The sequence below is a fragment of the Pristis pectinata genome, chromosome 18 (assembly GCF_009764475.1).
Source record: "Pristis pectinata isolate sPriPec2 chromosome 18, sPriPec2.1.pri, whole genome shotgun sequence".
Lineage (NCBI taxonomy): Eukaryota > Metazoa > Chordata > Chondrichthyes > Rhinopristiformes > Pristidae > Pristis > Pristis pectinata.
Window position 1 is genome coordinate 3,783,626 of NC_067422.1, and position 25,856 is coordinate 3,809,481.

At 45.1% G+C, this 25,856-nt stretch overlaps 1 protein-coding gene, 1 long non-coding RNA gene and 3 other non-coding genes across 7 annotated transcripts in view; 4 read left to right on the forward strand and 1 right to left on the reverse strand.

The window, feature by feature from the left end:
- The window catches only part of LOC127579855 (serine/threonine-protein kinase/endoribonuclease IRE1-like), a 77,355-nt gene extending 66,576 nt beyond the window's left edge, over positions 1-10,779 (reverse strand). The window contains exon 1 of the mRNA XM_052032843.1: positions 10,633-10,779. Within this exon, the coding sequence (XP_051888803.1) occupies positions 10,633-10,722 (90 nt within the window). The 5' untranslated portion in view covers positions 10,723-10,779. The remainder of the gene's footprint in view (positions 1-10,632) is intronic.
- Positions 10,780-16,047: 5,268 nt separating this feature from the next.
- On the forward strand, positions 16,048-25,552 carry LOC127579828 (uncharacterized). 3 transcript variants are annotated; one of them, XR_007957734.1, is made up of 7 exons: positions 16,048-16,127; positions 16,896-16,963; positions 19,172-19,238; positions 20,493-20,561; positions 20,973-21,042; positions 24,076-24,139; positions 24,935-25,552. It is a non-coding gene; the product is annotated as an uncharacterized LOC127579828 (long non-coding RNA). The 3 variants fall into 3 exon arrangements; XR_007957735.1 differs by having other exon boundaries at positions 16,058-16,156; XR_007957733.1 differs by lacking the exon at positions 19,172-19,238.
- Positions 19,040-19,101, forward strand: LOC127580160 (small nucleolar RNA SNORD104). Its single transcript, XR_007957790.1, has one exon. It is a non-coding gene; the product is annotated as a small nucleolar RNA SNORD104 (small nucleolar RNA).
- Positions 20,360-20,421, forward strand: LOC127580161 (small nucleolar RNA SNORD104). The gene has a single exon (XR_007957791.1). It is a non-coding gene; the product is annotated as a small nucleolar RNA SNORD104 (small nucleolar RNA).
- On the forward strand, positions 20,836-20,897 carry LOC127580162 (small nucleolar RNA SNORD104). The gene has a single exon (XR_007957792.1). It is a non-coding gene; the product is annotated as a small nucleolar RNA SNORD104 (small nucleolar RNA).
- Positions 25,553-25,856: the final 304 nt, after the last annotated feature.

Sequence of the window (25,856 nt, forward strand, 5' to 3'; positions counted from 1 at the left end):
AGAAAATGAATGGCATGTTGATTAGTGCACCTTCTTTTAAATTATCTCCTCGGGTCTCCACGAACAAACACTTTCAGTTAGCTAGCTATTTTAAGAAATAGACAGGAGAATTTATGATGATGATTAGGGAAATGACAGGGGAATTAAACAACTACTTTGCATCTGTCTTCGCGGAAGACACACAGAACCTGCCAGATATATATCAGAGAATGAAGAGTTTGGTGAAAAAGAGGAACTGAAAGAAGTAACTATTTGTCAAAAAAAGTATGAGAAGTTGGTGAGCCTGAAAGCTGACAAATCCCAAGGATCTGATGATCAACATCCAAGAGTTTTGAATGAGGTGGCTTTAGTGGTAGCAAATTCTCTGGTTATCATTTTCCAAGGTCGCATATATTCTGGAATTGTTACCATGGATTGGAAGATAGTAAACATGATCCCACTGCTTAAGAAAGGAGGAGGAGGAAACAGGGAACAACCAACCCATTAGCCTAAAGTCAGTGGTAGGGAAATTACTGGAATCTATAATGAAGGTCGTAATAACAGAATAATAGTACATCTTGAAAAGACTATTAGGACAGAGCAGAATCAAGATGGACATGAAGGGAAAAATCATATTTGATAATCTGGAGTTTTTTTTGAGCCATTACCAGTAGAAATAAGGAGGAACTAGTGGATGCAGTGTATTTGAATTCATGGAAGGCTTTTGATAAGGTCCTGCACAGAAGGTTGGTTATTATGGTTAGAGCACATGGAATTGAGGGTATTATAATGACAAGCAAAGACAAATGGTCATTGAACAGAAAGAAAACAGGAAAAAAGATTACACTCATTTCATATTTCTTTAAGGGCAGCACTGTAGTGCAGTGGTTAGTGTAATGCTATTACAGTGCCAGCGACCTGGGTTCAATTCCGGCCACTGACTGTAAGGAATTTGTACGTCCTCCCAGTGTCTGCGTGGGTCTCCTCTGGGTGCTCTGGTTTCCTCCCACATTCCAAAGGTGAACGGGTTAGGAAGTTGTGGGCATGCTACGTTGGCGCCGGAAGCGTGATGACACTTGCGGGCTGCCCCAGAACACTCTATGCAAAAGATGCATTTCACTGTGTATTTCAATGTACGTGTGACTAATAAAGATCTTATCTAAAGCATAGGAGACACCAAATCTACACCAGCTCACTGGGCAATCCTCCCACCTCTAATTTTCCCTATAACCTATTCTTCCCACATTCCCATTAAATCTCCCCCTCCCCCAAGATTCTAGGCTATGACTAGTGAGGAACTGCTCATAATAGAAAAGCAGAGTAGTTGTAAGACATTGAAAAACTGGGTATTCTTGATGTTCAATGGGACTTAAGTGTACTTGTACACAAGTCAGTGAAGCCAATATACACGTGCAGCAAGCAATTAAGAGGGCAAATGGTAATGTAGTCTTTATTAAGTCTTGTCGCAACTGTACAAGGCCTCAGCGATTGTAACTGGGCTGTTTAGTTTTTAATCTCCTTAGCTAAGAAAGGATGTACTTGCCACAGAGTGAGTGCATCAGAGATTCACTGGACTGATCCCAAGTACGGCAGGTTTGCCATACGAGGAGAAATAAAATGCACTATCATTGTATTCTTATGGCAATTAGAAAAATGAGAATTCAGAAAAAGTCACATCAGGCTAGATGCAAGGAAGATGTTTCTCCTGACTAGGACTAGTTTCAAGTTAAGGGGCAGGCTGTTTAGGACTGAGTTGAGGAGAAATTTCTTCAATCTTTTGAATTCTCTGCTTGGACTGCCGTGGAGGCTCATTTGCAATGATCACTCAAAACAGTGATCAATAAATTTCTGAATATAAAAGGAATTGAGGGTTATGGGGATAGTGCTGGAAAGTGGCACTGAAGTAAAAAATCAGCCATAACGTTGGTGAACGGCAGAGGTGGCTCAGAGGGTCAAAGTGCCTACTCCCATTTCTTATGTTAACTTATGGCTCCCTAGTTTGCAAGTCCCACACCAGTACAAAATAGAGACTGCCAATTATGTAAAACATTGAAGAACTGCCACATTTCAGGATGTGGAGTGACAACCTGGCTCTGGTCAAGAGCAGTGACCTCCCCAGGTGAAGGGTCATCAAGTTAAAACATTAAGTCTCCTTCTCTCTGCAACACTTGCTTTTATTGCTGATTTCCAACAGCTAGAATCTTTTGCTTTTGGGGTTCCCCAGATGTCATACATTCCACTAAAAACAGATTAAACCATCTGTAATCTCACTCTACCTTGAGGAATCTTGCTGTGTGATTTCCCACCTTGGTCACTGTATGTTGAAATAACTGTGCACATGCTACTTTGAAAAATACATAACTATATCTTCAGAAACAAACAAAATCTGATTTTAAAAGTTCATAACTACATAATTTGCTACACATGCACAAATTAAATCCAAATCACTATTTTATTTAATAATAGGAGGCAATTTGTCCATGTATGTTCAGATGAACTTTATAGAGATTCAACCTTTTGTAATAGAACCCAAGAGGGAAGAATGCTGGAAAAATATGTAACGAGGTGTGACACTGAACACAGATTACTGTCCAGATCCCTGACATGCAAAAGTTAATATGTCAGCGGGGGTGTCTTTACAACTGGCCTCAGCATTCCATAACATTTGGAGGGAAGCAAAGAAAGTTTTAAAAAAAGTCCACAAAGTTCCAAAGATCAGCCAAATGCACGTTCGACTTTCAAACTCTGCATCAAGTCATAAAATGAATGACCAGTTTGGTGAAGTGGCTCCCAAGGGCAGCCTAATTGTTTGTACAAGTTGGATGTTAACAACACTGAGTAGGGATGGGAGGGGGTTCGTAGAAAAGTGAAGAAAAACTTGCATTTGGTTTAGAAGTACAACTTCAGTCAAAGACCACTATATTTGCTCTTGCATTGACAAAGGAAATCTGTGAAAAGAGCTGTGACCTGCAGGGCCACAGACCAAATGCTGAAAGGCAGTAGCAGGCATCTAATGCAACCAATCTAGCCACAATACTCTATATCATAAATTTTCCAAGCTTCTATAATCCGTGCTGCACTCCAACACACTGCTTCGGCAGGTGCAGTACAACCAGGTAATGAAGTAATGCAAACTGGGCGAGGCAGCACACCTCGGAACACATTCATAATGCCTCGGCCAGGAGATGGGGTGTAGATTTGACCTCGAAACTCACTAGTTCCCAACGTTAACAATGAACCTTCAAAGGAAGGTCAGCAACTACCTCAAACGGATAAAATTTCAGTGGGAGTGTTACTACCGGGACACTAAGAGCAAAGCAAGCGACCCCCGCATTACAGGTGTCCGGGTTATGGTAAATCGTCCTTTCAGAATTCACAATCGCCACACAAAAATTTGAGACGCGGAATAAAATTCGCTCTCACGGAATCTGTGTGGGGGAAAAACGTAAATAAATCAACATGTTTTTCCCGATTCGTTTCTTGACGCATGAGCAGATGATGCGGCTTCGCGTTAGGGAAAATCGCGTTGTGGCCCATTTGCTAGGAACACAACCCCGCACCCCACCCCGTAACACGGGGGTGGCCTGTATCGGCAGAACACTGAAACAGAGCGCCGAAGGGAAACAATATCACTAGAGAATATTAGAAGGGAAAACACCTTCATCTTCACTTAACACTCACACATGCACTTCGATTAAACCTAATACCTAGCATGAGTTGTTTTCCAGCATTTTCTGTTTTCGTTTCAAAATCTCCAGCTGCCGTGTTGTTCAGGATGCAGACATCACCTGTACAAGCACCACATTTTGAAATGTTTCTCAACTTCAGTCAAAATCCACTCCTGATAAAATGTACTAATTTTCAAAGAATGTCACATTTGCATCAATCAAGCACAATGAGAACAATTAGACTTCTTGGCACACTTGGCCAAGGAATGCTCTACATTTAGAGCTAACAAGCACTCACTTCTGGGGAGTGTTATGCTTGGACAGGAGTGCATTTCTTTGATAGCAACTTTATCATTTACATATAATCTGTATACTGTGCCTTTTCTGCCTTTAGCAGGAAGGACTGAGTGTGCCCATTATACCAATGCAAACTGGACCACAGACTTCCTTTGAAGTATTAATCTGATGCAACAGAGTTACTGCCAAAAGGCAAATTTTATTCCTGAAAAAAACTGCACCTTCGGTCAGTTTTTACTTCATCGCTTTGCAGTTACTTTTAGGTTTGACAAAATGAAAAAAATTTGCAAGAAAAAGAATGAGAGGGGTAGGCCAGTGGGTGGACAAGAGGCTGCAGATGCTGGCGTCTGGAGCAACAAACAATCCACTGGAGGAACTCAGCAGGTGGAGCAGGATCAGTGGGAGGAAAGGAATTGTCGATGTTTCAGGCCAAAACCTGCCCCTGCTGCGCCATTCATTCAAATCGCAGCTAATCTGGTCTTGGCCTCATTTTCCTGCCTGTTCCTCATTATTCTTGTCTGTCCTTTAGTCCAAAAATCTCTCAGCCTTGACTACATTCACCGACAGCCTTCACAGTTCTTTGTGGCAGAGAAATCAATAACTTCATAACCCTATAAGAACAAGAAATTCTTCCTCATCTCAACCTTAAATGGGCAACTGCTTATTCTGAAACTATACTCCATCAAGGTTGTTTCTGCTTAGGTCGCTTGTCATTTAAGAAACCAGAATGAACACAGAAGGAAGATGACAGGAATACCTCTGTACAGCAAATGGTGCACACGCACTGGTCAGGCAGCAGCCGTGCAAAGAGAAAGAATGAGCAGTTCAGGTCAAAGACCCTTCAGGGAGAGCTCCGTACATTCTGACAAAGGATCTTTGACCGTAAGCATCTGTATAAGCATTTGAATATCCAAGGCATAGTAGGCTGTGAACCAAGAGCTGGTGGATGGGATTGGTATAGATAGGTGCTTGACGGTAGGCATAGACATGGTGCACTGAGGGCCTGTTTCTGTGCTGTATGACTCTACTTAACTAGTGCTGAACATTTAAAAAATATAGCAAGGACTAATCATACAACAGGGGTGCTTTATTTACAATGCACACAAGTTGATGCTGCCAAACCTTCAAAGGCCCAACAAATAGGCCACTAGTATAACTGGCAATTAAGCAACAATAGTTCCAGGAGAGTCTACATGACATGAGTGACTGATGTCTCAATAGCTGTGAAACAGCTGCAAAAACAACATTTCTAACAATAAAAACTGATCAAAACAAGTACTAAGTTTTGGTTGTGCATCAGAAAGTGGACCAAAGCTCTTCTCAAAGAAGGGGAAAAACTGAGCACTCAGTTACCAATCTTGCACACAACTCGCCATCCAAATGAACAGCAGATCACGTTGTGTTGGTCACCTGCCTGCCTTCTCAGAAAGGGATTATAGAAGCAAATGGATAACCCTTTCACCATGACAGCAAAATACAATGCTCAGAGAACATGTTTGCTAGTGAATGACTTTTCCCTCTTTCTATCAACTTTCTCTGCTATCTCTTTTCTCTTATGGAGTACTGACCAATTAGTGTCATTATCACAATCAAGAGATCATTCATCATATATTGTTTAGTAAATGGCAATAAATTATTCAGCTTTGGAGTTTTGCTGCTTATATTCCCACAAGGATTCACTGGATGGTTTGTTTTTCCTTCTCCAAGGTTAACTCACTCAGATTATCCTCATTATTATCCCAGGTACGAGCAGGAAACAGTCAGATTAGAATTGATCCTGGGCTTTTCTGGTCCAGAGAATTTATACTTACACTGTTCAGCTATCAGGCCAATATCTGTTCAATGAAAAATTAACAATTTTTTTTAAAATCAGCATGACCAGAGCCTAAATAATTGATTTCTTGGCTCAACAAGATGATATGTTTCACCATATTGACTGGGATATAGGCAACAAGTAACCGATAGAGTCTGTGTAAAAAGTGAGCGCCTTGCAGAAAAACAAATCTAAAACATTAATAGAATCAGTAGTAAATCACTAACCGCAACAAGTCGAAGCAAATAGTTCAATTGAACTTGGACGATTCTATTTTGTTGGGGGCAATTGCAATTAGTTACATTCAGAGTTATAAAACTTAAACTTTATTCATGCAGCACCGTAACAGGCCCTTCCGGCCCAACGAGCCCGCGCTGCCCAATTACACCCATGTTAACCTACTAACCCGTACGACTTTGGAATGTGGGAGGAAACCGGAGCACCCGGAGGAAACCCACGCTGTCATGGGGAGAGATTGTATTCTTACTGTTAATCAAATGTACATTATTTTCACTTCATAACAAAGAAATTGATAGTGAAATCTTTTTTTTTTACAAAGTTGAGCAACGTGGGTAAAGAGATGATGTTAAGTAATAAGATCTGAGTCAGAGAAAGGCTAAATAACAGTTTTTTTTAGGCAATACCTAGCTTGTGTTTTTAAAATTCTTTTACATGGTAGGAGGAATGGAAGATTTAGGAAGTTACGCCAGTCCGTAGTTTCAAAGTCTTTGTAAGGGTCAGATGGAATAGCTTGGATGGGAATCTTGGTTGACATTGACTAGTTGGGCCGAAGGGCCTGTTTCCGTGCTGTACGACTGACTCTAAGGTAACGTACAAACTCCTTACAGACAGCGACGGGAATTGAACCCCGATCGCTGGCACTGTAATAGTGTTACACTAACCGCTACATTACCATGCCGCCCCAACACAATAAACAGGAGTAGAAGGGAACCCTTCAGCCCTTCTAGTCTGTTTCACCATTCAATATAATCATGGCTGATCATCCAAATTCAGTACCTATTCCTGCTTTCTACCCATATCTCTTGATTCTAAGAAATGTACTTAACTCCTTCAACTGCATTATGTGATAGCAAATTCCACAGATTCACCACTCTCTGGATGAAGAAGTTTCTCGTCATTTCAGTCCTACATTGCTTACCACTTATCCTTTAACTGAGACTCCCAGGTCCTGAATTCCCATGCTATGTGGAACATCCTTCTAATCTGACCAGTCCCGTTAGATTTTTCTGTGGAATCCCCTCTCATTCTTCCAAATTCCTGGGCCTAATTGACCATAATCTCTCCTCACATGCCAGTCCTGCCATCCCAGCAATGAGGGGGTGGGGATGGCAGAGACTCTCACAATATTTAACAAGTGTCTAGACAAGCACTTGACTCAGCAAGGCACAGAAGGCTACAGTCCAAGTGCTGGAAAATAATATTCGCATAGCTGGGAACTTGATGGCCGGAATGAACACAGTGACTTGAAGGACCTATTTCTGTGATGTACAACCATGAGTCAGTCTGGTGAACCTTTACTGCATTCCCTACAGAGCAAGAATATCCTTCCTCAGATAGGGAGGCCACAACTGGATACAATACTCAAGATGTGGTCTCACCAAATAATAACTGCAGCAAGACACCCCAGTACTCTGGACCTGTATGAAGCCTTTTTAACCTCTTGCCTCAGCTGCATGCTTATTTTCACTGCTGCACCCACTGCTTTCTCAATCTATCATCATTCAGATAATAATCTGCCTTCCTGCTTTAGCCAAACTGGATAATCCCATAATTATTCACATTATCTATCTGCCACGTGCATTTGCCCATTCCCTCAACCTGTCCAAATCACACTGGAGCTTCTCCACAACCTTCTCATCCTTCATGCTCCCAGCCAGCTTTGTATCACCTGCAACTTGGAGATTTAACCCTCTCATCCAAATCATGAATATATTGTGAATTATATATATATTGTGAATGGTTGGGGTTCTAGCACTGACCCCTGTAGTACCCAAGCAGTCAATCCCTGCCACTCGGAAAAAGACCTGTTTATTCCTACTCTGTATCCTCTCAGCCAACCAGTTCACTAGTTGCATCAGTACCTTTCCCTCAAACCCAAGTGCTTTAATTATGCACTCTAATCACTTATGTGGAATCTCATTGAAAGCCTTCTGAAAGGCCAAATGCACTAGTTCTCTCCCATCCCCAAAAAAAGTTACATCCTCAAAAAAGTTTCCAGAAGGTTTGTCAAGATGATGTCTCTTCCATAAATTCATGTGACTCTGTCCAATTCTCAACCTATTTTCCAAGTACTCTTCTAATACATTTTTATATAACAAACTCCAGCATTTTCCCCATTACCATCGTCAGACACAAACAAAATGCTGAGGAACTCAACAAATCTGGCAGCAACTGTGGAGGGAAATGTCGACTACATACTGTCAATTTCCCTCCACAGATGCTGCCTGACCTGCTGAGTTCCTCCAGCATTTTGTTTGTTGCTCCAGAGATGGCAGTCTCTTGTGCCACCAATGTCAAGCTAACCAGCCTATAATTCCCTGTTTCTCTATACTTCCCTTCTTGAGAAAAAAATAGCAGGGCTCCATTGTCTACCCTCTAATCCATTGGAACTGTTGCAGAGTGGCAGGCATAGTGTAGCGGTTAGCATAACAATATTACAGCGCCAACGACCCGAGTTCAATTCCGGCCACTGTCTGTAAGAAGTTTGTACATTCTCCCCGTGTCTGCATGGGTTTCCTCCGGGTGCTCCGGTTTCCTCCCACATTCCAAAGACATACAGGTTAGGAAGTTGTGGGCATGCTATGCTGGTGCCAGAAGCGTGGCGGCACTTGCGGGCTGCCCCCAGAACACTACATAAAATATGTATTTCACTGTGTTTCGATGTACATGTGATTTAATAAAGATATCTTATCTTAAATTATGGAAGATAAATCAGAATGCATCCATTTTAGGGCCACTTTCTTAAGGACTCTGGGATACAGATCAAGAGGCCCTGGGGATTTATCAGCCTTCAATCTTGTCAACACCATTTCCCCACTAATGCTGATTTCATTCAGTTCCTCCCTCTCAAGACCTTCTGTTTCCAATATTTGTGAGGTTATTTGCGTTCTCCTTTGTGAAAGCAGACCAATGCATTTAACTGGTCTGCCATTTCTTTGCTCCCCTTTATACATCCCCTGAATTTTGGCTTTAAAGAAACGACATTCGTTTTCACAAATCTTTTTCCTTTCATGTATCTATGGAAGCTTTTACAGTCAATTTTTATATTCTCTGCAAGCTTACCCACTTTCCCCTTCTGAGTCAATCCTTCTATCGTCTTTTTGTTGCATTCTGCTTTTTTGCAGTGTGTTCATCCAGTGAATTGAGACTGACCAGTTCAACATAACTTGCACCCAAAAACATTAGCATTAAGCCAGAATCAGCTGTCGCAATGAATTGACTCAATGCATTCAAAAGTACACAGAATTTATAATGTGCTGCAACTGTAAGACACCCATAAAGCTTGTTAGCACCATGAACTCTTGACCAGCACTGTGCCGCATTAGGTATGTGCCATAAGCAACACCACAGTTCCCTGCAAACACCACCATGAAGTTCAAGTAATATCACAGAAACATCAAGTTATCCCATCAATTCACACACCAACTTTAATATAAACTGTTGCTGGGTCAGTTTGCTGGAATTCTGTCACTAGTATCTCCTCTTCCATCAGGCAGAAGATACAGGAGCCTGAGGGCATGTACCACCAGACTTAAGGACAGCTTCTACCCCACTGTGATAAGACTATTGAAGGATGAGCTCAACTATGACCTCACGATCTACCTTGTTGTGACCTTGCACCTTATTGCACTGCACTTCCTCTGTAGCTGTGACACTTTACTCTGTACTGTTACTATTTTTACCTGTACTACATCAATGTAACTGCACTGTGTAATGAATTGACCTGTATGATCAGTATACAAGACAAATTTTTCACTGTACCTCAGTACCAGTGACAATGATAAACCAATACCAATTTGCAAACTGCTAAAAGACTACCAGTAGTTCAATGGAGGCATAAGAGACAGCAAGTGCCGGAATATGGAGCAAAAAACAAACTACTGGAGGAACTCAGCAGGTCTGTGGAGGTAAAGGGATAAGTTCTGATACAGGATCTCGACCCAAAACATCAACTATCCCTTTGCCTTTTTATTTTGTCATGTGAGTTATGTATAACCGAGGTTAATTTAAGTTTGTCACGTTTGTAATGTACTGTGCTGCAAAAAAGCTGATTTCATGGCATTTATACCCTGTGTATGTATGCCTATGACAATAAACTCGAATTGGACCCGCTGAGTTCCTCCAGCAGTTTGTTTAGTTCAAGACAGCCCATCCAACCAGAGGTGGGCAACAAATGCTCTGCTGCCAGTATCAACGATTAGCTTAAAATTGCAGAACCAGATGGGGCGATAAGTTAAAGAACTTTGTCTGATAATCATGTTGGCCTCCCACAGCTGCAGGCATGGCCCATCCACCTGTCACACAGAAGACAATTCTGATCAGGCTGACAGCTGCCCTTCAGGAATTTTCAGGGTTCCCCATCTGATGGAGGCACCACAAGTGCTGCTGAATAATAAACAAGAGCCGGATGAAGACCTCCCGCTGCCTGCAGGAGGCCGCTCAGAGCAGGCCCAGGCCCAGGCCCAGCACCGACCGCACCAGGGCCCGGGCCCAGGGCCCAGGCTCCCTCCCGGCCCGCCTGCAGCCGCCGGGCCTGGTGGATGCCCGTCCCGCCGACGGCTTTACCCACGGGCCCTCCGCCACGGTCAAGGCCGCGGCTTCCACACCCCCTTCCCCCGCGGGCTCAAGACTCACCTTCCCCGGCCAGCTGCACAACCCCGCCAACAAGAAGAAGAAGCCGGCGGGCGGCAGCAGCGAGTGCCCGGGCGCCCGTGAGCCGGCCATGGCCACACCGCTGACTGAAGCTCGGCGGCCGCTCGCACCGACGCCGCCGTCACTCGGGAGGAGGCGGGGCGCTCGGGCCTCCAACGTCAATCATCGACGGGGAGGCGGGCCGCATGACATCATTGAATGGGGCGGGGCCTCGAGCCTCCTGCGTCAATCATGGGCGGGGAGGCGGGCCGTACTGACATCATTGAATGGGGCGGGGCGCTCCAGCCTCCCGCGTCAATCATCGGGGGGAGGCGGGCCGTATAACATCATTGAATGGGGCGGGGCCTCGAACCTCCTGCGTCAATCATGGGCGGGGAGGCGGGCCGTACTGACATCATTGAATGGGGCGGGGCGCTCCAGCCTCCCGCGTCAATCATCGGGGGGAGGCGGGCATTACTGACGTCATCGAAGGGGGCGAGGCCACGTCAACCACGGAGCGTGAGGGGAGGCGGAGGGGCGGAATTCCCCAACGTCACTCAGAGGGGCGAAATGTAAGTCTAACCAATCATGGGAGAGGGGCGGGGACTGATGTATCACTTGGTGGGACGTGAACCAATCAGGAAAGGGGGCGGGGCCGCGAGGAGATATGAAGATGACAGTCGCTGAGGGCGGCTGGGGTCTGGTGAGTGGGACGGGGAGGGGGATAGAAGGAAAGAGGGAGGGAGAAGAGGGAGGGAGCGAGTAGGGGGAGGGAGAAGAAGGAGGGGGGAGAGGCTGAGGAGGGAGGGAGGGGAGGGTGAGGAGGGAGGGAGGGGAGTGTGAGGAGGGAGGGTGAGGAGGGAGGGGGAGAGGCTGAGTAGGGAGGGAGGGGGGAGAGGCTGAGTGGGGAGGGAGGAGGGTGAGGAGGGAGGGTGAGTGGGGAGGGAGGGTGAGTGGGGAGGGAGGGTGAGTAGGGAGGGTGAGTGGGGAGGGAGGGAGGGTGAGTGGGGAGGGAGGGAGGGTGAGTAGGGAGGGTGAGTGGGGAGGGAGGGAGGGTGAGTAGGGAGGGTGAGTGGGGAGGGAGGGAAGGTGAGTAGGGAGGGTGTGGGGAGGGAGGGAGGGTGAGTAGGGAGGGTGAGTGGGGAGGGAGGGAGTGATGGTCGGTGCTTGACCGGACGGGCAGTTTGTTTATGTGCGAGCTGCTGCACGCCTGCCAATGTTTATTCTTTGTGCTCCCGTAAATGGACCCGAACATGGGAAGGAGGCCCCTCAGACCTGCTCCAATAACATCATGACTTACCTGACTGTCACTGCAATGCTGCCCCCCCCACCCTTACATGTCGCCCCTTCCTTATCAGGAGACACGGGAGTGCATATCAGGAGAGTGAGAAGTGACGATTGGAACGTAGATGATCCTTAGGGGTCTGAGCAGGGTGTGGATAGGAACTGCAAGACCAAGGAATTGACTGTGGACTTCAGGAAGGGGAAGTCAGGAGAACACACACCAGTCCTCATTTGAGGGGTCAGTGGTGGAAAAGGTGAGTGGCCTCAAGTTCCTGGGCATCAACATCCCAGAGGATCTGTCCTAAGCCCAACATATTGATGCAATCACGAAGAAGGAATGCCAGCGGCTCTACTTTGTTTGGAGTTTGAGGAGATTCGTTATGTCACCAAAGACAAATTTCTACAGATGTACGGTGGAGAGCATTCTGATTGGTTGCATCACTGCCTGGTACGGAGGCTCCAATGCACAGGATCACAAGAGGCTGCAGAGGGTTGTAGACTCAGTCAGCTCCATCACGGGCACAACCCTCCCCACCATTGAGGGCATCTTCAAGAGGCGGTGCTTCAAGAGGGTGGCATCCATCACTAAGAACCCTCACCACCCGGGACATGCTCTCATCTCATTACTGCCATCGGGGCGGAGGTACAGGATCCTGAAGACCCACACTCAACGTCTTAGGAACAGCTCCTTCCCCTCCACCATCGGATTTCTGAACGGTCCATGAATCTTACTTTGTTATTCCTTTTTTTTTGCATTATTTATCTTGTAATTTGTGGTAATTTTATGTCTTTGCACTGTACTACTGCCGCAAAACAAATTTCACGACATACAAGTCAGCGATAATAAACCTGATTCTGATCTGTAAGTGAGACTCTGAGCTTCCAAGTTGCCCACTTTAATTCTCCATCGTCTTCTCTCTCTGATCTTCCTGTCCTCAGCTTTTTACACTGTTCCAATGAAGCCCAATCTAAGCTCGAGGAACAGCACCCCATCGCCTGACTATACATTGTCACAGCCTTAAGATTTCAACATTCATTTCAATAATTTAAGTATCAGCCATTCCATTCTCACGTCTCACATTTTCAGCATAAATTCCCCTCTGCCAGTGATGAGGGGAGGAATGAGGAACCACAAGGGGAGATAAAGGAGGGAGTGCGAAGCGAAGTCTGTAACTGGTTCAGCATTTGCAAGGATTGTATCAGTTGACTAAATGCTCTCCCCCTTCCTCTGTCCTGTCCACTTCTACTCTCCATCCCTCCCTCCCTCTTCTCGCTCCTTCCTCTCATCCTCTCCCCTCCCCTGCGCACTAACATTTGGCTCACCGTGGACTGAGAGTGACGGGCTTGCCATCCAGCACCCCTGGGTGTAGATTATGTGCCTTGTTGCGAGGGTTTTGTCCTCGATTATGTGGCCTACAATTTAAGCTTGCATTAGAGTTATAGTCAGTGTACCCTGTAATGAGGATACACGTACAGAAAACATTCACGGAATTACAGTGATATTTCTCCTGAATCTTCTCCTAAGATATTGCAGTATATTTTCAAGAAAGAATATTGGACAGAACTGAATAAATTACCAATATTTTTTCACAAAATTTCCAAATCAAACAACTTTCCCCTTGATTATCAACAACTACAAAAATGGGGAACTGGGCCAGACAAAAATGTGCTCTAATACAGCCACAACTAATGAAGCAAATTGAAGTTGATCAAAGAAACCATACATTTAAACTGATAGTGTTATGCTGAATCCTTCTCACGCATGGATGACTTGCTTTTATTTCAGTTCTTTCACTTCTGGGATGGCCGATGAATCCAATATGGAACCCAAAGATTCCACCACAAGAAGGTCAGGAGGTGCTTGAAGGGGCCACACGGTAGTTTGTGAGATGGTGTGTTCCTTGCACTGTGTACACTGGGAGCTCCTGATGCACACACTTGAGGTTCTCTGTTTCACATTCATTTTTGGTGGTCGGGCCAGGGATTCCCATGAGCCCATGGGGCTGTTCCAATTTTCAAGGTGGCTTTGAGAAATGCTTGGAGTTTCTGCTGTCCTGGTAATATCTTGCTGGGATGGAGCTCAGCGTGCATGTGTTTCAGGAGTCAGGTACTGGGCATGTGAACAATGTGGTCTGCCCAATGGAGCTGACTGGGTATAATTAGCTCCTCAGCGCTGGGGAGAAGACGCTGAACATAGAACAGTACAGCACTGGACAGGCCATTCAGCCCACAATGTTGTGCCAATCTTGATGCCAATTTATACTAAATGTCCTCCTCCTGTGTATCATCCATGTCCCTCCATTCCCTTCATATTCATGTGTCTATCTAAAAGCCTCTTAAACTCCACCAAACTGCCTGCTTTCACAACTACCCCTGGTGACCCATTCCAGGCACCAACCATTCTCTGCATAAAAAACTTGCCCCTCACGTTGCCTTTAAACTTCCCCCCTTTAAACTTAAAAACCTGTCCTCTAGTGTTTGTCATTTCTACCCTGAGGAACAGATTCTGACTGTCTACCCTGTCTATGCCTTTCATAATTTAAAAAACCTCTATCAGGTCTCCCCTCAGCCTCCGATGCTCTAGGGAGAACAACCCAAGTTTGTTCAACTTTTCCTTATAGCTCACACCCTCTAATCCAGGCAGCATCTGGTAAACTTCTTCTACACCTCTTCCACAATCTCCATATCCTTCCTGTAACGGGACGACCAGAACTGCACACAATTCTCCAAGTGCGATCTGACTAAAGTTTTATACAGCTGCAGCATGACTTCCTTACTCTTATACTCAATGCCCCTACCAATGAAGGTGAGCATTCCATACACCCTCTTTACCACCTGATCCACTTGTGTAGCCACTTTCAGTGAACTATGGACTTGGACCCAAGATCCCGCTGTACCTCAATGGTATTAAGGGGCCTAATTTCACTTTTTGCAGAGACAGCATTGGGATATATCTCCAATTTTGTCAGCATTTGTTTATTTGAGCTAGATAAGACAACCATTTGAAAAGATGGAGCAATACACCCTTTACTCAATAATAGAATGAGGCAATTTTAAGTATTTTTAATAGTGAACTTTTAAAAATTGGCACTTAAGGAGTTAAAATATAAAATATTTGCTGGCAGTCATAGTCATATAGTTTGGATGGAATAAAAATAAGTCTGGGAACACGTACTCGAGTGGGAGTAACTGAGACCCTTTCTGCTCAGGTAGAAGCTCCATTCTTATTATTTTTAAATATTTTTTAAGCAGTGTGTTGGAGGTTATTTCCAAAGCCCTGCCCAATATTTATCTCTTGATCATCATCTTGATTTGCTGATCATAATTGCCTTTCTGTTGATGGAAACTTGTCGCGTGTAAATTGTAAGTGGCTACAATTCAACAGTACTTCATAAGGTCGAGCCACACCTGTGGGAGGAAAGGAATTGTCGACATTTCGGATCGAAACCCTGGAACGTCGACAATTCCTTTCCCCCCACAGACGCTGCTCGGCCCGCTAGAGTTCCTCTAGCAGATTGTGCGTTGCTCCAGATTCCAGCATCTGCAGTCTCTTGTGTCTATGAACTGGATGCAAGACAAGTTTTTCACTGTACCTCGGTACAAGTGACAAGCATGGTAGTGTAGCGGTTAGCGTAACGATATTACAGCGCCAGCGACCCGGGTTCAAATCTGGCTGCTGTCTGTAAGGAGCTTGTACGTTCTCCCCATATCTGCGTGGGTTTCCTCCGGGTGCTCCGGTTTCCTCCCACGTTCCAAAGACGTACGGATTAGGAAGTTGTGGGCATGCTGTGTTGGCGCTGGACGCATGGCGACACTTGCGGGCTGCCCCCCAAATCACTACGCAAAAAGATGTATTTCACTGTGTGTTTCGATGTACATGTGACTAATAAAGAGATCTTATAATAAACCAATACCAATAAGATGCAAAGTGCTTTGGGACTTGATCAATATTAATGACTGTCTTTTTTCCCAGAGGCCAGATTGTATCCGAACTCGTACTGAACTAGTGACTTTCCAAAAATGTAATATAACCGTTTATCCAGTGTAGCAACCGCATGATCTACCTGGGGAGGGGAAAACAAGTACCTCCGGTCCGGTCACTGGCAGACGCAGGAAGTACGTCACTGTGAAAGTGCCCTATACCCGAGACGGGCGGCGTTGGGGCAAGTGCGGGGAATCCGGCTGCATCGGCTCGGCGGTTGGCGGACTCACCGGTCGGTGCGCGTTAATGCATCGTTGAAATGTCCGTGGACGTGAAAATGTTTTTGCATCGCGTCCTGCTGATGATATTGAGGGGCGTTTTGTGTTCGGATTTGCAGAGCGGCCCGGCCGGCCGGCGGGGGTGGGGGGGAGGGAGGGAGACCCTGCCCCCGCCCCTGCCCCTGCCCCTGACCCTGACCCCGACCCTGCCCCTGCCCTCACCCCTGCCCCCGTCCCTGCCCCCGACCCTGACCCCGTCCCTGCCCCCGACCCTGCCCCTGACCTGCCCCTGACCCTGCCCCCGACCCTGCCTCTGCCCTCGCCCCTGACCCCGACCCTGACCCTGACCCTGCCCTCGCCCCTGACCCTGCCCTCGCCCCTGACCCTGACCCCGATCCTGCCCCCGACCCCGACCCTGCCCCTGACCCTGCCCCTGCCCTCACCCCTGCCCCCGACCCTGCCCCCGACCCTGACCCCGACCCCGACCCTGACCCTGACCCTGCCCTCGCCCCTGACCCTGCCCCCTGACCCTGCCCCCGCCCCGCCCCCAGGGTGAAGGCGGAGGGCGGCGGGTGAGTGACTGGAGGGAGTGTGGTGGGTGGTGAGGAACGCCCGGGATTCGCGGCTGTTCAGAGCTGGCACGTTGGCTGGATGGGATGATTCTTTACACGTGTTAGACTTCTGATGCAGGTGAAGACAACAGGGTCTGATTCCAGTCAGTCAGCCTGCGCTGGTATTTTCCTTGGTATCTCCCCGTATTCATTCTATTAATTTTCTTCCAGATCGTGCATTTACGTCTAAACCTAACTAACAGCAAGTATGAAAACTGCAGGAGAAGTATTTATAAAAGGTAAATTAAAATTAAAGAGGGAGTTATTTATTAATCACATGTACATCGAAACACACAGTGAAACGTGTCTTTTTGTGTTACTGGGAGCGTTCTGGGGGCAGCCCGCAAGTGTCGTCGTGCTTCTGGCGCCAGCATAGCGTGCCCACAGCTTCTTAACCCGTACGTCTTTGGAATGTGGGAGGAAACTGGAGCACCCGGAGGAAACCCACGCAGACATGGGGGGTAGAGGAGATGTCAGGGGTAAGTTTTTTACTCAGAGAGTGGTGAGTGCGTGGAATGGGCTGCCGGCAACGGTGGTGGAGGCGGATACGTTAGGGTCTTTCAAGAGACTGTTAGGTCGGTACATGGAGCTGAGTAAAATAGAGGGCTGTGGGTAAGCCTAGTAATTTCTAGGGTAGGGACATGTTCGGCACAGCTTTGTGGGCCGAAGGGCCTGAATTGTGCTGTAATTGTTCTATGTTCTAACGTACAACCTCCTAACAGACACTGGCGGAATTGAAGCCAGGTCACTGGTGCTGTAATGGTGTTACGTTAACTGCTACACTCCCGTGCCGTGAGTTTGGGTAAGAGGTGAAAATTGTTTCCCAGTGCTGTTGTGGTGGATAAACTGTTGGAACAGAGAGTGTTTTTCTCCCTTCAGTTGAAGATGAGGACATCATGGTGTGGACGGCAGGGGTCTTTGGATGTAAGTTCTCAACCTGAAACGTCGACTGTCTGTAAGGAGTCTGTACGTTCTCCCCGCGTCTGCGTGGGTTTCCTCCGGGTGCTCCGGTTTCCTCCCACGTCCAAAGACGTACAGGTTAGGAAGTTGTGGGCGTGCTATGTTGGCGCCGGAAGCGTGGCGACACTTGTGGGCTGCCCCCAGGACATTCTCATTAATGCAAAAAAAGATGCATTTCCCTGTGTGTTTCAATGTACATGTGACTAATAAATAAACATCTTGTACGTTTATTTCTCTCTATAGGTGCTGCTTGACCTGCTAAGTTCCTCCAGCATTTTGTGCGCATTGCATCTTTTAAACTGCATTGGAACCTGCAGGCGGTGCATTCCAGAGTTCAACCGCACCCTATGTTCTTAATTTTTTTTTTCCCCCTGTTGCTTTTTTATACCAGTGACATTTAGTCCTCTTGTCTCCAACAGTCCCATTCTCCACTGTGTACAGCCACGTAGTGGCCGGCCATTTTAATTCCACTTTCCTTTCCTACACTGATATGTCTGTCTACGGCCTCCTCTACTGCCAAGTTAAGGCTATGTAGATTAGAGGAAGAACACCTTCCGTTTTGGTGGTCACCAGCACCACCACCTGTTGGTTTTCCCCTATCCCTCTGGCCCCTTTATCCCTTCCCTCACGACCTGCCCATCACCCACACCTTCCTCCCTCTGGTTCCCCACCTCCTTCCCTTTAATCCATGGTCCTCTGTCCTCTCCTATCAGATTCCACCTTCTTCAGCCCTTTATCTTATCTTTTGCTTCTTCCACCTATCACCTCCCAGCTTCTTTCCTCCCCCCCCCCCCCCAAAAAAAAAACCTGGATTCACCAATCACCAGCTCATGCTCCCCCCCCCCCCCCCCCCCACCGTTTTATTCTGGCTTCTGCCCTCTTCCTTTCCAGTCCTGAAGGGTCTTGGCCTGAAATGTCATTTGTTCATTTCCCTCCATAGATGCTGCCTGACCCACTGAGTTCCTCCAGCATTTTGTGTGTGTGGTTCCAGATTTCCAGCATCTGCAGAATCTCTTGTGGCACCCGATCATTTTATATACTATTAAGTCTTCTCTAAAAGCAAACCATCCCAGCCTCTGATCTGTTTTTGTAACTGTAGCCTTCTGATTAAAGCTGCTGCTGATTTTTAAAAAATATATATTTATCATTTCTCTCCCTCCCCTAATGTAGACTGTCTGGTTTGTGTTTGCTCTCCTTCCTCTTCCTGAAAGGGAAAGGAAAGCCCCCTCCCAAGAATGAGCGCTGAGATCTCTGGGTGGGGGAGTAATGTAAGTGGGATCAGTTGTGAATTTTGTGGAGAGGCTGTTTTGGGACATTTGTGGGTTGTTTCCCATTTTGACCCCATTCATTGACTGGATGTGATGATTCTTTACACGTGTTAGACTTCTGATGCAGGTGAAGACAACAGAGTCTGATTCCAGTCAGTCAGCCTGCGCTGGTATTTTCCTTTGCATCCTCCCGTATTCATTCTATTAATTTTCTTCCAGATCGTGCATTTACATCTGCGAATCTAACTGACAGCAAGTATGAAAACTGCAGAAGTATTTATAAAAGGTAAATTAAAATGTTATTACAGCTCTAAAGAGTTTTGGGCAAGAGGTGAAAATTGTTTCCCAATGCTGTTTGGTGGGTAAACTGTTGGGGCTGAGAGTGTTTTTCCCCCTTGAGTTTGAGATGAGGGACTGGCATCTGAACAGAGAGCATGGTACAAAGCAAAGTATGGTAAATGTTAAAGATACTCAGTTGGTCAGGCAGAGAGAAAATGCCTTGGGTTAGTGATTGTTGGGCCACTTTGTTGAGGCTGTTCTTAACGTCAAAGTCGAGTTGCCTATGTGATGCTGCTGTTGGAAATAAGTTTTTCATTGCACAGGCACGTGGCATGTAAGCAGCATTCACAAGAAAAACAAACTATAGACGTTGTTACAAGAAAGAACACAATTAGAACAAAAAAACAAAGTCCACTTTGGTGCAAAGTGATCACAGTGTCGCTAAACTGCAGTGATTAGGGTTGTGCCGGTTGGTTCGAGAACCGAATGGTTGAAGGGAAGTAGCTGTTCCTGAACCTGGTGGTGTGGGACTTCAGGCTTCTGTACCTCCAGCCCGATGGGAGCTGCTGCAAGATAGCATGGCCCAGATGGTGGGGATCTTTGATGATGGATGTTGCCGCCTTGAGGCAGCGCCTCCTGTAGATACTCCCGATGGTGGGGAGGGATGTGCCCGTGATGTATTGGGCAGAGTCCACTACTCTCTGCAGCTTCTTGCGTTCCTGTGCTTTCAAATCGCCATACCAGATCATGATGCAGCCAGTCAGAATACTTTAGGCAGTACATCTGTAGAAGTTTGTTAGTGTTTGGTGACAAACTAAACCTTCTAAGAAAGTAAAGACACCAGCCTGTCTTCCTTGTGGTTACATCAATGTGCTGGGCCCAGGGTAGGTCTTCCATATGTCAACACCCAGCTGCTGACTCTCCACTATTGATTTTCCCCAATGTAGTCTGGCGTGTGTTTGCTCTCCTTCCTCTTCCTGAAAGGGAAAGGAAAGCCCCCTCCCAAGAATGAGCGCTGAGATCTCTGGGTGGGGGAGTAATGTAAGTGGGATCAGTTGTGAATTTTGTGGAGAGGCTGTTTTGGGACATTTGTGGGTTGTTTCCCATTTTGACCCCATTCATTGACTGGATGTGATGATTCTTTACACGTGTTAGACTTCTGATGCAGGTGAAGACAACAGAGTCTGATTCCAGTCAGTCAGCCTGCGCTGGTATTTCCCTTTTGTATCTCCCCGTATTCATTCTATTAATTTTTTTCCAGATCGTGCATCTGAATCTAACTAACAGCAAGTATGAAAACTGCAGGAGTATTTAAAAAAAAAACAAGAAGGTAAATTAAAATGTTCAATAACTAAAGAGTTTGGGCAACAGGTGAAAGTTGTTCCCCAGTACTGTTGTAGTGGTTAAACTGTTGGAGCACAGTGTTTTATTTTCCCCCTTGAGTTTGAGATGAGGGACTGAGTGGGTGTCTGAGCAGACCCATGGTACAAAGTATTGTAAATGTTAAAAATACTCAGTTGGTCAGGTAGAGAGAAAAAGAGAGAGCACCTTGGGTCATGGGACATTTGTGGGTTGCTTCCCATTTTGACCCCATTCATTGACTGGATGTGATGATTCTTTACACGTGTTAGACTTCTGATGCAGGTGAAGACAACAGAGTCTGATTCCAGTCAGTCAGCCGGTAGTATTTCTTTTTATATTGATCTTTCTCCCTATTTATTAAATATTATTTTTTTCCCAGGTTATGCATTTAAATCCTATGAAGCTTGCTAGAGCAACTACAGCTGCAGGAAGAGAAGCACAGATGATGGGTAAATTGCATTTCTCACGGCTTTGGGCAAAGGTGGAAATAGTTTTTCTGCACCTTTTTATGGGTGGAGTGGTGTGAAGTTGTTTTATTTTCATTGAGGTCTGCAGTTGTACAACCAGAGTTGTCAGGAGCAGTGGAAATCATGATAAGAAAAGCAAAATACTGGTAATATTGGTAAGTAGATTGGGCAGCAGCTGTAGGGAGGAACAGTTGATGGTTTAGTGACCTTGGATATCTCACGGAAGCTGTTTCATTCTCTTTCCTCAATTGCCAAGTCCTGCAGTTGTTTTCCCAAATAGTTGTCGTCGAAGGTATTCTTAGGATTTGTAGAATGGAGCCATTCTGCCTCCTGTTTTTCTATCATGAGTAGCCTGCTAGTTCCATGCAAACTCTCTTGCATCTTTTAGGCTGCATTGGAACCTGTAGGCAGTGCATTCCAGAATCCAACCACACCCTATGTTCTTAAAATTTTACTCTGTTCCCCTTTTTATACCAGTGACATTTAGTCCTCTTATCTCCAACATAAACCTATTAACCACTGTGTACATACACCTAATCATTTTGTATACTATTAAGTCTCCTCTCTGTCTTCTCTAAATGTAAACCATCCCAACCTTGTCTATCCTTGTAACTGGTCCCATGAAACATTTTTGTCGATCTTTTCTGGACCTGAAAATGCCTTCCTATCTTATAATGAGATGACTAGAACACTGACTTGGGTTAGACCAATGTCTTAATGAAGGTTCAGCACATCTTCCCTACTCGTGCTTCTATTGATAAAGCTGAATTTTCTTTTTGTCTGGTCTACCTTCCCTGCTGCATCCCATGATTTGTGCATCTGTATCCCCAGGTTCTTCTCCTGCACACCTTTTAGAACAACATAGTACACTACAGCATAGTACAGGCCCTTCAGCCCACAACGTTTTGCTGACATTTTATCCTGCTCTATGATTTCCCCCTTAAACCTTCCTCCAATCACCTTAAAATTATGTCCCCTTGCGTTAGCCATTGTCGCCCTGGGAAAAAGTCTCTGACTGTCCACTCGATCTATGCCTCTTGTACACCTCTATCAAGTCTCCTCTTATCCTCCTCCTCTCCAAAGAGAAAAGCCCTAGCTCACTCAACCTAGCCTCATAAGACATGCTCTCCAATCCAGGCAGCATCCTGGTAAATCTCCTCTGCACCCTCTCTAAAGCTTCCACATCCTTCCTATAATGAGGCGACCAGAACTGAACACAATACTCCAAGTGTGGTCTAACCAGAGTTCTTTACAGGAACATCCTTTATTCTTTCTACCAAAATGCACCACCTCGCATTTCTCTGGAATAAAACTCGTGTCCATTTTACCAGCCAGTCTCTAATCCTGCTGTTACTATTACTGTCCTCGTCACAGTTCACAATGCTGCAGGGTTTTGTCATTTGCAAATTTAGAAATTATGGCTTTCACTCCCAAGTCTTAAGTTATTGTTAAGATTAAGAAAAACAATGGCCCCAACACCAATAGCGAGGGAATGCCACTAGTCACTTTCCACCAGTCTGGGGAACAAAAGAACATGCACTATAACTGCCTGATACTTCTCCAACTTGTATTCATGCAATTAATGCCCCTTTTATGTCTTGCTTCAACTTTGCTGATTCCAAAGCTGCCTGGAACTCCATGTACACAACACTGACTGCATCAATTTAATTTGTTAATTCAAAAAGCATTATTGGTTAAACAGATTTGCCCTTCACAGACTTGTACTGCTTTGCCTTCATTGATTTTCCTCCTAGTAATTATTAATGCTGTCCTAGATCAACATTTCTAAAAGCTTCCCCACTGGCGAGGTTAAACTGACTGGCCTTTTGCTGCATTTATCCTCACAAAATGGGGAATAACATTTTCTCTTGATGAAAAGAGCATTGCGTCCCCGAGATTTCTTCCTGTGCTTCCCTTAAAATCCTGAGATGCATTCCATTTGGTCCTGGTGCATTACCTGCTTAGTGTTCAGATAACTTTTCTAACACCACTTCGCTCTATGTATTCCGTATCTCAACTATTTCGTTTTCTACTGTTGCTTTGGAAGTTGTCATTTTCCTGGTGAAGACAGACACAACGTACTTGTGTAACTTGCGTTGCTCTCAACATCCAAGTGCAATTTCTCAGTTTTGTCCTGGTTTCTCCATGTGCTCTCCCACAATTTGTATGCTTTCAGAACTCTTTGATTCTCACTTGTGTTGGCAGTTGATCTTTTCTCTAATGCTCTCTTTGCCTCTCATCTTGATGGTTCTTCAGAACTATCACCCCTATCAGTATGCAAATGGGAAAGTTTTAGTGAGACTGGCTTGCACTTAGCAGTCCGCTGGTCACCCTCATCCTCTGTTTGCCCACGTTAGGCTGCAGTCTCCAGGGTTCTCAGCCTCACAGATGCACTACAGTGACTCCAGCTCCAAATCATGAAGCTTGATCTGCTGCAGCTGGAAAGGCTTCCTGCACATGTTGAATGGTGCTCTGGAAACATCTGGCCCCCCCCCAACCTGGTGCAGGATGTGCATTCCACTTGCTTAGTGGCCCTCCCGTTCTTCACCCTAATAACTTAAACTGAGTGTCAAAAAAAGACCCGCACTTGCCTGACTTGCACCAATGTCGTGCTGGTAAACCAGAAGCCAGGCTCTACTCTGTGTGACCACTGACCTCCCTTATTCACTATCAACTGTACCGGTTTCTGAGCCTCCCGTTTTAAACTCCCAAGCAGCAATAAATGAGTTAGCTGACCTTATTTCAATTTAAAAGATTCCCTTGATAACACACTCTCCAAATACAAAGGGGATACCTCCCAAGGTGGCTTGTTTACTTCTACTGAAGCAGCAAAGCTTTAAATCTACCGCATACCTGCTTTCATTTGTCCCCATTCATTGACTGGATATGATAATTTTTTAAACGTGTTAGACTTCTGATGCAGATGAAGATGACCATAATCTGATTCCAGTCACTAAACCTGCAAGGTGCTGTTTTCCATTTGGGTGATTTCCTAAATTTTAAATTTCCTTCTAGATTAGGCACTCAAATCTGCAAACCCAACTGATGAGAACTGCTGGAAGAGGAGCACTGACTACAGGTAAATTTAAATGTTCACATTTCTCAAGGTTTTGGACAGACAAGTGCTAATATTTTGGTGAGCTGGTGCCTAGGAGGGATTTCTTTCTTGACTGCATGATTGTGAACTGAAGCAGAAATTGTTATATGGAAAGCAAAATACTGTTGGAACTCTGACCTGTTGATGCCTGATCTAGCATTTGAAGTAGAAGCAATGTTTGAGAGAGTAGGTTAGAGATCCTTAAGAGTAAAGGGCTGCAGAGTCATTGGCTTTAGGTTGCTATTAGTATTGCAATGTAGTTTTTTTGATCTTTAGACTTCAAAGGGAATTGCATAGAGTTATAACATTCATTGGAAGTTTAACCACCATCATAGGAAAAATGCTAGCTAATTTGTGCAGTTATTACTGTGAAAAGAGCAGATCAACTGTGATATTGAGGAACAAACTCAGCCAGAACAGAGACTGTTCACCACCAAGCAATATTAAATTCAGTGCTCTACTGTTCTACCCCTGCATGAAGCACTTAAATGATTCTTTGAAAATTTTAGTTTATACACTTTAATTGCATTTTAACTTGCATTATTACTGTTCTAAAGTTCCACAAGCAACAACTGAGATGCACATTCACCAGGAGAATTCTCTGCTCTTTGAGTGGATGAAAATAATCCTAGTATTGCACTTAAACCTTCAGCACATTTAGTTTTGACATTAACCACGAGGCCTGGCAAGGGGCTTCAGCTGCTTATGTTCTGACATGTATATGACTCATTATTAACCAAGTTTTTTGTACCAATTAAACTTTTTCTTGAATCTTAGAGCAAGTCAACAGAAGGAAAGGGGAATTTCCAGTGGTTATACTGAAAATTGTAATTTCATCTTCAAGAAAACAGCATCTAAATTTTCCAGTTAGCCTGCCCATACAGCTACTTCAAGCAAGATTTAATGTAGTATATGGTTAATGGATTTGTGGACTGAACTAGTTTTGGCAGTAAATGTGAATGGTGTGAAATAAAGTTGATTTTGGACATCCAGTCCAGGGCCCTAAAGTCTTTGTCATGAGAATTTGTCTTCCATTCAGACTTGTCCAGCTTGACTGTTGCATTAATAATAATTGGCCCCTGGACTCCTGCTTATTTTTAATTCCTTGTTGCCAGACTGTACATATTGAAAGTATTGGACTCCAACAGTGCAGTAATAACATTTCCAAATCTGAGCATTTAAAAGTCCAGAAGAAGATTTTCAGAACTTTCAAACCTACTTTGACATTTTCCTAATCTTAGTTTAATTGAAAGACAAAAGTAGGTTGCATTTCTCGATTGCATTCTTTTGGGTTGGGTGTGATCTCATGCATCCTACTATTTAAATAGGGACACTGCTCAGGGACATCAGGCTCTTCATATCAATCATCTGGAGAGGGTATGTTTAAAATAAAACTTAACTGGTTTTACTCTCACTCAACACATATTCCACACTCCTGCCCCAACCAGGAAAGCAAAGCACAACATTATACCTCCCCAACATCTTAACTCCCACTGAAATTGATACAGCCACCTTCCAACTAGAAATGAAGTATTGACAGTCACCTAGAACTGGCTTGATATCTCTATATAACTTCCAGTTTGTGTCCAAATCACAAGGATGACCTGATGAGCACAGGCTGGAAAAAGATAGGCTATTCAAAGGTTCTGACCAAGCAAAATAGCAAACTTCAAAAATTTCCCCAAGTCAGTATTATATT